This window comes from Aethalodelphis obliquidens, unplaced genomic scaffold (genome assembly GCF_003676395.1).
Source record: "Aethalodelphis obliquidens isolate GAN/ISIS:26980383/991018 unplaced genomic scaffold, ASM367639v1 scaffold41, whole genome shotgun sequence".
Classification (NCBI taxonomy): domain Eukaryota; kingdom Metazoa; phylum Chordata; class Mammalia; order Artiodactyla; family Delphinidae; genus Aethalodelphis; species Aethalodelphis obliquidens.
This window is the reverse complement of record NW_020837985.1, coordinates 4342801-4356175: the sequence shown is the minus strand read 5'-3', so window position 1 is coordinate 4356175 and position 13375 is coordinate 4342801. Positions and strand designations below refer to the sequence as shown.

General features: G+C 39.5%; 1 protein-coding gene across 1 annotated transcript in view; it reads left to right on the top strand.

Annotated features, from left to right (window-relative positions):
• Positions 1 to 12784, top strand: part of LRATD2 (LRAT domain containing 2) — a 92807-nt gene extending 80023 nt beyond the window's left edge. Inside the window, exon 3 of the mRNA XM_027132434.1 lies at positions 12290 to 12784. Within this exon, the coding sequence (XP_026988235.1) occupies positions 12290 to 12412 (123 nt within the window). The 3' untranslated portion in view covers positions 12413 to 12784. The remainder of the gene's footprint in view (positions 1 to 12289) is intronic.
• The last annotated feature ends 591 nt before the right edge of the window (positions 12785 to 13375 follow it).

Below are 13375 nucleotides of genomic sequence, written 5' to 3'. Positions count from 1 at the left end.
GGCACATATATACAATGGAATATTACTCAGCCATAAAAAGGAACGAAATTGAGTCATTTGTTGAGACGTGGTTGGATATAGAGACTGTCAAACAGAATGAAGTAAGTCAGAAAGAGAAAAACAAATATCGTATATTAACGCATGTATGTGGAACCTAGAAAAATGGTACAGATGAACCGGCAGGGCAGAAGTTGAGACACAGATGTAGAGAACAAACGTATGGACACCAAGGGGGGAAAACAATGGTGGGGTGGGGATGGTGGTGTGCTAAATTGGGCGATTGGGATTGACATGTATACACTGATGTGTATAAAATTGATGACTAATAAAAACCTGCAGTGTAAACAAACAAGCAAACAAACAAAACAACTAATACTAAACTTTCTTTGGGTTATTTGTATGGATATATGTTAATATAAATGTTTCAGACATTACATGGAATTTCTAAAAATCTTATATGTTCTGGTATAATGTTATAAGTCATAATTCTAGTTATTACTTTAAAATGTATATCTCAGAAATAACTAAATTTCCTTGTCAATTCCATTATTATGAACTTTCATCAAATCTCTAACCATGGTCATTTTAAAGTCTTTTGTCATTTACAGACAGTTCTGGGTGTACTCTTATGCTTTTGCAAAAATGTTCCTATAAAAGGGTTTCATCTTCAAGGAATTCATGGAAAAGACTCTGACAAGTACAGGTTTCTGGTAACTGACTATACTGCTGAACTGAATGAATAAGCATTTTCAGAACTCTAATGGAAAACTCATGAACTCATAAAAGTGGTAACAAAAGATCAAGATGGAAAAAAAATTAATTACATGGGACTGAGTGAACTGATGAGGATGATTATAATTTTTGTGACTTTCCGTTTGAATAAAAAAAAATCCCACAAAGACTCAGAGGCAAAAAATAATACGAATCAATTTTCACTGCAAAGTAAAGGAACTGTTACAGTGGAGGATTACTGGACTGAATGTCAATATTATGACATAGTGTGAGTGTGTTTCATGTCTGGTAATTGCAATCATTGTTGTTTTTGTTGTGGTCATCCATTTACAATGCTTGGTGTCAGTTTATTTATCTCTTGTAAAAATAAAATACAGTGTGTCTGTGTGGAAAAAAAAAAAAAGACTCCCTTAGTGAACACAATTTATAACTAAAGCCAGGCACAGTTAAGCATCAATTCTACTAATTCCTGTGTAAATAGATGTATGCATTAAGATATCTTTTTTTATAGAAATTAAGACATAAAGGGCTTTATTATAAGAGAAATATACAATATTTTTATTCCAAAAAATATTCATTTTTGGCTGCATTGGGTCTTCGTTGCTGCGCGCAGCCTTTCTCTAGTTGGCGAGTGGGGCCTATTCTTTGTTGCGGTGCTCAGGCTTCTCATTGCGGTGGCTTCTCTTGTTGCGGAGCACGGGCTCTAGGTGTGTGCGCTTCAGTAGTTGTGGCTCACAGGCTCTAGAGCCCTGGCTCAGTAGTTGCGGCACACGGGCTTAGATGCTCCACGGCATGTGGGATCTTCCCAGACCACGGCTCGAACCCGTGTCCCCTGCGTTGGCAGGCGGATTTAACCAGTGTGACACCAGGGAAGTCCCTGAAGTAGTTTCTTTTCTCCTAGCCCTAATATTCTAAGATTCATTTTCTAGACAGTTGAAAACATGTTCAGGACCATGGCATCTTTTTTCACAAGACTGAATATTTGTAGAGCCAAGAGGAATTTCTAAACCCTGATTTAACACAACTATCTATATTTTGAAAGGCAATATATTTTTCAAACTAATGCGTTTGGATGGTTCAACTTAATGTGGCATATTTTTCACAGAATTAACCAATCTACCCATCTTTTCTTTTGGTTTTGCTTGTATTAGCTGAGGTAGTTCTAGGGAAAGTTTGTTTCTTTTTTTTCCTTTCCAGAGTTTTCCTTTCAATGTATGCATTTCTTGGAGTGCTCCTTTTGCCGGAATGCTGAGCACAGACAGGCAGGTCTCCCCTGCTTCTCCCTTCCCCTCAGGATATAGCTACAGGCCTGATGGAAAGATTACTAGACCAGACCTGAATGTCTCAAGAGACCTGGAATTTAGCCCTGACTCTCCCACTAATTTCCAGTGAGGCCCTAGGCAATGACTTTTTTTCTCTGAGTATCAATTTCCTTATCTATATAGTCAAGAATGAATTATATCCTCTCCTGGATGCAGATACTTGTCTTATTCCAGAGGATCCTAAGAAGGAAGGGGGAAAGCTTTACTCTTTTATTCATTCTGTCAGTCATTTCCTTAATCATATATTGATTTCATTCTTCACACACTCAAATATGTAGAGGGATCCATTTTTAGTTAGTTCCTAGATACCATCAAGAAGCTCATGTTTAAGTAGAAAAAACAAAGAAGAACATTATAATTCAGTGTAATAAAAGTATACAGAAGGTGCTAAGTTGCCCAGAGGAGGAATAAACGAGCTCCACCAGGGAACACCAGACGCTCTTCCACTTCAGAGTCTTTGAACTTGCTGTTCCCTTGTTCTGAAATACTCTTCCCCCAGACATACTCATGGCTTGCTCTGTAGCCTAACCCAGTTTTCTGCTCAGAATTCCTCCTTAGGTGAAGATTTCCTCGACTACCCCATCCCTCTCTTATTGTGCTTCATTTTTTTCAACTTGCTTCATTATATCACATATTTAGTTGTTTATTTACCATCTGTTCATCCATTAGATGTAAACTCCCAGGAGGGCAGGAGCTTCTTTCTGGTTGACCATAATATCTCCAGCACTAGGTCTGTATCTCGTGAATATTTGTTAAATGCTAAATGAATGAATGAATGCTGAGTGATGCACAAAAGCTTCCTGGAGAAGGTAGGTGGTGGTGATTCAGGTGAACAAGTGAAAGCATGAACAGGCATTACCAAAGCAAAGGCACAGCACAGTGAGAACAGGATTTCTAGATAGAAGAAATATATGAGCAGAAGCCTGTAGGGATGAGGAAACTGGGATTGCTACCCAAATGGCAAATAGTTTGGTGCTGCTGAAGTTTAGGATGAGATGGTGACACGAGCGGCTAGCCATGAGGCTGGAGATGTCAGCAGATGGATCACCTATTGCTGTGTATGCCAAGCAAGGAAGGGGGGGAACTGGGTAACGAGGGTGAGGAGCCATTGAAAAAACCCAGTCAGAAGCGGGTAGAATCCCTGTATCTTCTCAAACCATATTATGACTTTTCCTTCAAATCCTGACCAACTCCAGCCCCCTTCTATTGACATTCCTTTGAACTGGGGTTTTTCAAGCATTTTTGACTATGAACCTCAGTAAGAAATAAATTAAACATGATGTCCCAGTTCAAAGATAAATTGTTAGATGATAGGTAGGTGAATAGATATATAGATAGATAGACAGATATTTAGTACAACTACAAGCAATCTATTCTATTCTACTCTAATTAATTTTTAAAGTATTAGCTGCTCTCGCTAAACTGATTTCTCTACCCACTGTTTTCAAATGCACCTGTAAATGGATCATGATATAAACATACATACACATGATATAAACAAATATATATATATATAAACATCTTTATTGGAGTATAATTGCTTTATAGTGGTGTGTTTCTGCTTTATAACAAAGTGAATCAGCTATGCATATACATATATCCCCATATCCCCTCCCTCTTGTGTCTCCCTCCCACCCTCCCTATCCCAGCCCTCTAGGTGGTCAGAAAGCACCGAGCTGATCTCCCTGTGCTATGCGGCTGCTTCCCACTGCTATGTATTCTACATTTGGTAGTGTATATACATCCATGCCACTCTCTCACTTCGTCCCAGCTTACCCTTCCCCCTACCCGTGTCTTCAAGTCCATTCTCTACATCTGCATCTTTATTGCTGTCCTGCCCCTAGGTTCTTCAGAACCACTTTATTTTTTTAGATTCCATATACATGTGTTAGCATACGGTATTTGTTTTTCTCTTTCTGACTTACTTAACTCTGCATGACAGACTCTAGGTCCATCCACCTCACTACAAGTAACTCAATTTCATTTCTTTTTATGGTTGAGTAATATTCCATTGTATATATGTGCCACATCTTCTTTATCCATTCATCTGTCAATTGACATTTAGGTTGCTTCCATGTCCTGGTTATTGTAAGTAGAGCTGCAATGAACATTGTGTTACATGACTCTTTTTGAATTATGGTTTTCTCAGGGTATATGCCCAGTAGTGGGATTGCTGGGTCCTATGGTAGTTCTATTTTTAGTTTTTTAGGGAACCTCCATACTGTTCTCCATAGTGGCTGTATCAATTTACCTTCCCACCAACAGTGCGAGAGAGTTCCCTTTTCTCCACACCCTCTCCAGCATTTATTGTTTGTAGATTTTTTGATGATGGCCATTTTGACCTGTGTGATGTGATACCTCATTGCAGTTTTGATTTGCATTTCTCTAATGATTAGTGATGTTGAGCATCTTTTCATACGTTTGTTGGCAATCTGTATATCTTCTTTGGAGAAATGTCTGTTTAGGTCTTCTGCCTATTTTTGGATTGGGTTGTTTGTGTTTTTTGATATTGAGCTGCATGAGCTGCTTGTAAATTTTGGAGATTAATCCTCTGTCAGTTGCTTCATTTGCAGATGTTTTCTCCCATTCTGAAGGTTGTCTTTTCATCCTCTTTATCATTTCTTTGCTGTGCAAAAGCTTTTAAGTTTCATTAGGTCCCATTTGTTTATTCTTGTTTTTATTTCCATTACGGTAGGAAGTGGGTCAAAAAGGATCTTGCTGTAATTTATGTTATAGAGTGTTCTGCCTATGTTTTCCTCTAAGAGTTTTATAATGTCTGGCCTTACATTTAGGTCTTTAATCCATTTTGAGTTTAGTTTTGTGTATGGTGTTAGGGAGTGTTCTAATTTCATTCTTTTACATGTAGCTGTCCAGTTTCCCCAGCATCACTTAATTGAAAATGCTGTCTTTTCTCCATTGTATATCCTTGCCTCCTTCATCAAAGATAAGGTGACCATATGTGCATGGGTTTACCTCTGGGCTTTCTATCCTGTTCCATTTATTTACATTTCTGTTTTTATGCCAGTACCATACTGTCTTGATTACTGTAGCTTTGCAATATAGTCTGAAGTCCAGGAGCCTGATTCCTCCAGCTCCGTTTTTCTTTCTCAAGATTGCTTTGGCTGTTCAGGATCTTTTGTGTTTCCACACAAATTTTGAAATTTTTTGTTCTAGTTCTGTGAAAAAATGCCAGGGGTAGTTTGATAGGGATTGCATTGAATCTATAGATTGCTTTGAGTAGTATAGTCATTTTCACAATGTTGATTCTTCCAATCCAAGAACATGGTATATCTCTCCATCTGTTTGTATCATCTTTAATTTCTTTCATCAGTGTCTTACAGTTTTCTGCATACAGGTCTTTCGTCTCCTTTGGTAGGTTTATTCCTCGGTATTTTATTCTTTTTGTTGCAGTGGTAAATGGGAGTGTTTCCTTAATTTCTCTTTCAGATGTTTCATCATTAGTGTATAGGAATGCAAGAGATTTCTGGGCAATAATTTTGTATCCTGCTACTTTACCAAATTCATTGATTAGCTCTAGTAGTTTTCTGGTAGCATCTTTAGGATTCTCTATCTGTAATATGATGTCATCTGCAAACAGTGACAGCTTTACTTCTTCTTTTCCAATTTGTATTCCTTTTATTTCTTTTTCTTCTCTGATTGCTGTGGCTAAAACTTCCAAAATTATGTTGAATAATAGTGGTGAGCGTGGACAACTTTGTCTTGTTCCTGATCTTAGTGGAAATGGTTTCAGTTTTTCACCATTGAGAATGATGTTGGCTGTGGGTTTGTCATATATGGCCTGTATTATGTTGAGGTAAGTTCCCTCTATGCCTACTTTCTGGAGGGTTTTTATCGTAAATGGGCGTTGAATATTTTCAGAAGCTTTTCTGCATCTATTGAGATGATCATATGGTTTTTCTCCTTCAATTTGTTAATATGGTGTATCATGTTGATTGATTTGCGTATATTGAAGACCCCTTGCATTCCTGGGATAAACCCCAATTGATCATGGTGTATGATCATGGTGTATGATCCTTTTAATGTGCTGTTATATTCTGTTTGCTAGTATTTTGTGGAGGATTTTTGCATCTATGTTCATCAGTGATATTGGCCTGTAGTTTTCTTTTTTTGTGACATCTTTTTCTGGTTTTGGTATCAGCGTGATGGTGGCCTCGTAGACTGAGTTTGGGAGTATTCCTCCCTCTGCTATATATTGGAAGAGTTTGAGAAGGATAGGTGTTAGCTCTTCTCTAAATGTTTGATAGAAGGATAGGTGTTAGCTCTTCTCTAAATATTTGATAGAAGGATAGGTGTTAGCTCTTCTCTAAATGTTTGATAGAAGGATAGGTGTTAGCTCTTCTCTAAATGTTTGATAGAATTTGCCATCTGGTCCTGGGCTTTTGTTTGTTGGAAGAGTTTTAATCACAGTCTCAATTTCCATGCGTTTGATTGCTCTGTTTATACTTTCTATTTCTTCCTGGTTCAGTTTCAGAAGGTTGTGCTCTTCTAAGAATTTGTCCATTTCTTCCAGGTTCTCCATTTTATTGGCATAGAGTTGCTTGTAGTAATCTCTCATGATCCTTTGTATATCTGCAGTGTCAGTTGTTACTTCTCCTTTTTCATTTCTAATTCTATTGATTTGAGTCTTTCCCCTTTTTTCTTTGATGAGTCTGGCTAATGGTATATCAATTTTATCTTCTGAAAGCACCAGATTTTATTTTTATTGATCTTTGCTATTGTTTCCTTCATTTCTTTTTCGTTTATTTTTGATCTGATCTTTATGATTTCTTTCCTTCTGCTAACTTTGGGTTTTTTTTTTGTCCTTCTTTCTCTAATTGCTTTAGGTGTAAAGGTTGGTTGTCTATTTGAGATGTTTCTTGTTTCTTGAGGTAGGGTTTTATTGCTATAAACTTCCCTCTTAGAACTGCTTTTGCTGCATCCCATAGGTTTTAGGTCATCGTGTTTTCATTGTCATTTGTTTCTAGGTATTTTTTGATTTTCTCTTTGACTTCTTCAGTGATCTCATGGTTATTTAGTGGTGTATTGTTTAGCCTCCATGTGTTTGTATTTTTTACAGAGTTTTTCCTGTATTTGATGTCTAGTCTCATAGCACTGTGGTCCGAAAAGGTACTTGATACGCTTTCAATTTTCTTAAATTTACCCAGGCTTAATTTATGACCCAAGATATGATCTATCCTGGAGAATGTTCCATGAGCACTTGAGAAGAAAGTGTATTCTGTTGTTTTGGGATGGAATGTCCTATAAATATCAATTAAGTCCATCTTGTTTAATGTATCATTTAAAGCTCGTGTTTCCTTATTTATTTCCATTTTGGATGATCTGTCCATTGTTGAAAGTGGGGTGTTAAAGTCCCCTACTATGATTGTGTTACTGTCGATTTTCCCTTTTATGGCTGTTAGCATTTGCCTATGTATTGACGTGCTCCTATGTTGGGTGCATAAATATTTACAATTGTTATATCTCTTCTTGGATTGATCCCTTGATCATTATGTGGTGTCCTTCTTTGTCTCTTGCAATAGTCTTTGTTTTAAAGTCTATTTTTTCTGATATGAGAATTGCTACTCCAGCTTCCTTTTGATTTCCATTTGCATGGAATATCTTTTTCCATCCCCTCACTTTCAGTCTGTATGTGTCCCTAGGTCAGAAGTGGGTCTCTTGTAGACAGCATATATATGGGTCTTGTTTTGTATCCATTCAGCCAGTCTGTGTCTTTTGGTTGGAGCATTTAATCCATTTACATTTAAGGTATTTATCGATATGTATGTTCCTATTCCCATTTTCTTAATTGTTTTGGGTTTGTTATTGTAGGTCTTTTCCTTCTCTTGTGTTTTCTGCCTAGAGAAGTTCCTTTAGCATTTGTTGTAAAGCTGGTTTGGTGGTGCTGAATTCTCTTAGCTTTTGCTCATCTGTAAAGTTTTTGATTTCCCCATCAAATGTGAATGAGATCCTTGCTGGGTAGGGTAATCTTGGTTGTAGGTTTTTCCGTTTCATCACTTTAAATATGTCTTGCCACTCCCTTCTGGCTTGCAGAGTTTCTGCTGAAAGATCAGGTGTTAACCTTAAGGGGGTTCTCTTGTATGTTATTTGTTGTTTTTCCCTTGCTGCTTTTAATAATTTTTCTTTGTATTTAATCTTTGCCAATTTGATTAATATGTGTCTTGGCATGTTTCTCCTTGCATTTATCCTGTATGGGACTCTCTGCACTTCCTGGAATTGATTGACTATTTCCTTTCTCATATTAGGGAAGTTTTCAACTATAATCTCTTCATATATTTTCTCAGTCCCTTTCTTTTTCTTTTCTTCTTCTGGGATCCCTATAATTCGAATATTGGTGCGTTTAATATTGTCCCAGAGGTCTCTGAGACTGTCCTCAATTTTTTTCATTCTTTTTCCTTTATTCTGCTCTGCTGTACTTATTTCCACTATTTTATCTTCCAGGTCACTTATCCGTTCTTCTGCCTCAGTTATTCTGCTATCTATTCCTTCTAGACAATTTTTAATTTCATTTATTGTGTTGTTCATCATTGTTTGTTTGCTCTTTATTTCTTCTAGGTCCTTGTTAAACGTTCCTTGTATTTTGTCTAATCGATTTCCAAGATTTTGGATCATCTTTACTATCATTACTGTGAATTCCTTTTCAGGTAGGTAGACTGCCTATTTCCTCTTCATTTGTTTGGTCTGGTGGGTTTTTACCTTGCTCCTTCATCTGCTGTGTGTTTCTCTGTCTTCTCATTTTGCTTCACTTACTGTGTTTGGGGTCTCCTTTTCGTAGGGTGCCAGTTCGTAGTTCCCGTTATTTTTGGTGTCTGCCTCCAGTGGCTAAGGTTGGTTCAGTGGGATGTGTATACTTCCTGGTGGATGGAACTGGTGCCTGTGTTCTGGTGGATGAGGCTGGATCTTGTCTTTCTGGTGGGCAGGACTGTGTCTGGTGGTGTGTTTTGGGGTGTCTCTGACCTTATTATGATTTTAGGCAGCCTCTGTGCTAATGGGTGGGGTGTGTTCCTGTCTTGCTAGTTGTTTGGCATAGGGTGTCCAGCACTGTAGCTTGCTGGTCACTGAGTGGAGCTGGGTCTTGGTGTTGAGATGGAGATCTCTGGGAGAGCTTTCGCCATTTGATATTACATGGAGCTGGGAGGTCTCTGGTGGACCAGTGTCCTGAACTCGGCTCTCCCACCTCAGAGGCACAGGCCTGAAACCCAGCCAGAGCACCAGGTCCCTGTCAACCACACAGCTCAGAAGAAAAGGGAGAAAAAAAGAAAGAAAGAAAGAAAAATAAAATAACGTTATTAAAATTAAAAAATTATTAAAAATAAAAAATTTAAAAAGTAATTTATAAAAAGAAAGAAAGAAAGAAGAGAGCAACCAAACCAAACAACAAATCCACTGATGACAGCAAGTGCTAAAAAGTATACTAACAAAAAAAAAGAGAACCCCCCAAAAATGGAAACACAGAACCCTAGGACAAATGGTAAAAGCAAAGCTGTACAGAGAAAATCACACAAAGAAGCATACACATACACACGCACAAAATGAGAAAGAAAAGAAAGAAATATATATCTATGCATAAGACGAAAAAAAAAAACGAAAACAGCCACCAAATTAATAAATCTACCAATGATAATAAACTCTAAATACTAAACTAAGATAAACATAAAACCAGAAACAAATTAGGTGCAGAAAGCAAACCCCAAGTCTACAGTTGCTCCCAAAGTCCACCGCCTCAATTTTAGGATGATTTATTGTCTATTCAGGTATTCCAGAGATGCAGGGTACATCAAGTTGATTGTGGAGATTTAATCTGCTGCTCCTGAGGCTGCTGGGAGAGATTTCCCTTTCTCTTCTTTGTTCGCTCACCTCCTGGGATTCAGCTTTTGATGTGGCCTTGCCTCTGCGTGTAGCTCACCTGAGGGCATTTGTTCCCTGCCCAGATAGGATGGGGTTAATGGAGCAGCTGATTTAGGGGCTCTGGCTCACTCAGGCTGGGGGGAAGGAGGGGTACGGAATGTGGGGTGAGCCTGTGGTGGTAGAGGCCGGTTCTCCCGGGGAAGTTGTCCCTGGATCACAGGACCCTGGCAATGGCGGGCTGTATGGGCTCCTGGGAGGGCAGGTGTGGATAGTGACCTGTGCTTGCACACAGGCTTCTTGGTGGCTGCAGTAGCAGCCTTAGCATTTCATGCCCGTCTCTGGGGTCTGGGCTGATAGCTGCGGTTCGCGCCCATCTCTGGAGCTTATTAAGGCAGTGCTCTGAATCCCCACACCTCACGCACCCCAAAACAATGGTCTCTTGCCTCTTAGGCAGGTCCAGACTTTTTCCTGGTCTCCCTCCTGGCTAGCTGTGGTGCACTAGCCCCCTTCAGGCTGTGTTCACGCCGCCAACCCCAGTCCTCTCCCTGCGATCCGACCTCCGAAGCCCGAGCCTCAGCTCCCAGTCCCTGCCGTCCCGGTGGGTGAGCAGACAAGCCTCTCGGGCTGGTGAGTGCTGGTCGGCACCGATCCTCTGTGCGGGAATCTCTCCGCTTTGCCCTCTGCACTCCTATTGCTATGCACTCCTCCGTGGCTGTGAAGCTTTCCCCCTACCCCTACCCCGCCCCCTGCAATCTCCGCCAGTGAAGGGCTTTCTAGTGTGTGGAAACATTTCCTCCTTCACGGCTCCCTCCCAGAGGTGCAGGTCCCGTCCCTATTCTTTTGTCTCTGTTTTTTCCTTTTTCTTTTGCCCTACCCAGGTACGTGGTGTGTTTCTTGCCTTTTGGGAGGTGTGAGGTCTTCTGCCAGTGTTCAGTAGGTGTTCTGTAGCAGTTGTTCCACATGTAGATGTGTTTCTGATGTATTTGTGGGGAGGAAGGTGATCTCCATGGCTTACTCCTCCGCCATCTTGAAGGTCCTCCCATATATATATATATATATATATATATATATATATATTTAAACTGAGGATTACATTCAAGAAAATCTGAGCCATACTGCTTTACGATCCAAGGCCCAGGCCCAGACATTTCTGCATCAGCGAGCACACCCCAGGCAAATGGCCTTTGGCCCTAAGATCACTCAGATTCCATGCTGGGAAAATTCTGTGATGAAAAGCTGGGAGGCCAGTTAATTGCCCTTGCCTTCAGCAGCCAAAGCTCAAGGAGTGGGCTGCCTTGTGATAGTGTGCTCCTGAGCATGCCAATAGCAGTTGCCTTTCAAAGCATAGATGTATTAAATGCGTTCTTAAAATGACCTGATTCCTGGCAGGAAGCCCCAGGGGATGTGCAAGAATTTCTTGTGAAGATCATCATTGTTGATATCGGTCGTCCTGGAGAAAAGACATTTAGTAGACTTTCATTTGTCTGGCGTGGTTGGAGTCTGCCTGGTTTATGGGTTGTTGCAGGAAGATGGATTTTTGAAATAAATCTTTGCCTACAGCAACCAGAGGACTTCCAGGTCACCTTTAGTAAGGGAGTAGGCAGTGTACTGATGGGAAAGAGCATAGCATTGTGAATTTGAAGACCTGGGATTGAGTCTAAGACTGTCTTCTTTGGTGGCCATGGGCAAGTCATCTAACTTTTTCAGACTCAATTTCCTCACACATAAAACAGGAGTAACGATAACTTTCCTTGACTTCACAGAGGCATCTTAGGGATAAAAACAATAACATATGTCAAAGTGCTTTGCAATATCCCAAACTTTTATACAAATGGTAACGGTTTGTATTGAACATGAATGATGATAATTAAGAAATGCCTTCCAAACAATAATAAAACTACCATTTTACAAATGAGGAAACAGAGATTAAAAACTTGACAAATGAAACAGCAGTAAGTGATGATGCCAAAATTCAAACCCAGGCCATTCTGGTTTTAAAGTCCTTGCTGGGAACCACTATGTTGGAAAATATGCATTTCAGAGAACATATGGACTCCAAGGCTGCATGCTTCTTGATGGAGAGGTATTGCTGCCTGTCTCTTACTTCTGGCAGTGGCTGGTAGAGAGAACACACTGTGTTAGTTGAAAATAAATATCCTCACTTGTCCTCCTCTTCCTCTTTCTTTTTGGGATTCTTAAATTATTGTTGTAATTTTTTGGATGCAAAAATTGCTCTGTTAGCCCACATAGCTCACTGTCTTATTTGGAGTAGCAAATAAACAAGCAAAGGCTGGGCTAACTTCAGGAATAAAATTTGTTCAGGTTGAAAAATATATAATTAACCAAATGCCTGTTTTGTTCATTTTCAGATATGCGCACCAACAGGGAGCACAAGCCATCAGGAAGTCACACAGCAAAGGCTCACACTACAATTGAGTTTTAGCACTGCTAAAATGAACTTGAAGACTGAAATTGTTGTCCAGCTTAGCTGAGCTCAGTTTGGGACAAGCTCATTTGGAATTTCCCGCCTTTTCTGTAGAAGATCCAGCAAGGTAGAGATTATAGCTTCATAAGTCAGACTTTCACCTGTATTTATTATGCACATACTATAGGGAAAGTCACTAGAGCCGTCCCTCGGTATATATAAGGGGTATTGGTTCCAGGACCCCCCACGCCCCCTCAGGCACCGAAATCTGAGGATACCACAAGTCCCTTGTATAAAATGATGTAGTATTTGCATATACCTAATCATATCCTCCCATGTACTTGAAATCATCTCTATATTACTTCTAATACCTAATACAATGTAAATGCTATATAAATAGTTGCTAGTATGCAGCAAATTCAAGTTTTGCTTTTGGAACTTTCTGGAATTTTTTTTTCCTAATATTTTCTATCTGCAGTTGGTTGAACCTGCCCATGGGGAACCCATGAATACGGAAGGTCCACTTTATAGGAGTCTTCTAGGGCTGCCATAATGAAGTACCACAGACAAAGTGGCTTAAACAACAGAAATTTATTTTCTCTTGATTCTAAATGAAAGTTCATGTGTCTGCAGGGTTGATTTTTTTCTGAATGCTTTTCTCCTTGGCTTGCACGTAACTCTTTTCTATTTTTTCACATAGTCTTCCCTTTGTGTGTCTGTGTCCTAATCTCCTCTCCTTATAAGGACACCAGACAGATTGGATTAGGGCCTACCCTAGTGACCTCATTTAACCTTGATTATCTGTTTAAAGACCCTAACTCCAAATATAATCACATTCTGAGTTACTGGGGTTTAGGACTTCAACATATGAATTTGGAGGTGGGTTGAGGGGACAGGGACACATAGTTCAGCCCATTATAATCACAAAGTGGGACAAAATAAAAATAGCAGTTAGATCTCCAAATGACACTTCCAAGCTTTAGTAAAAATCTTGGGACCTAGAAATGAAAGGGAGACAAACAAAATTCTT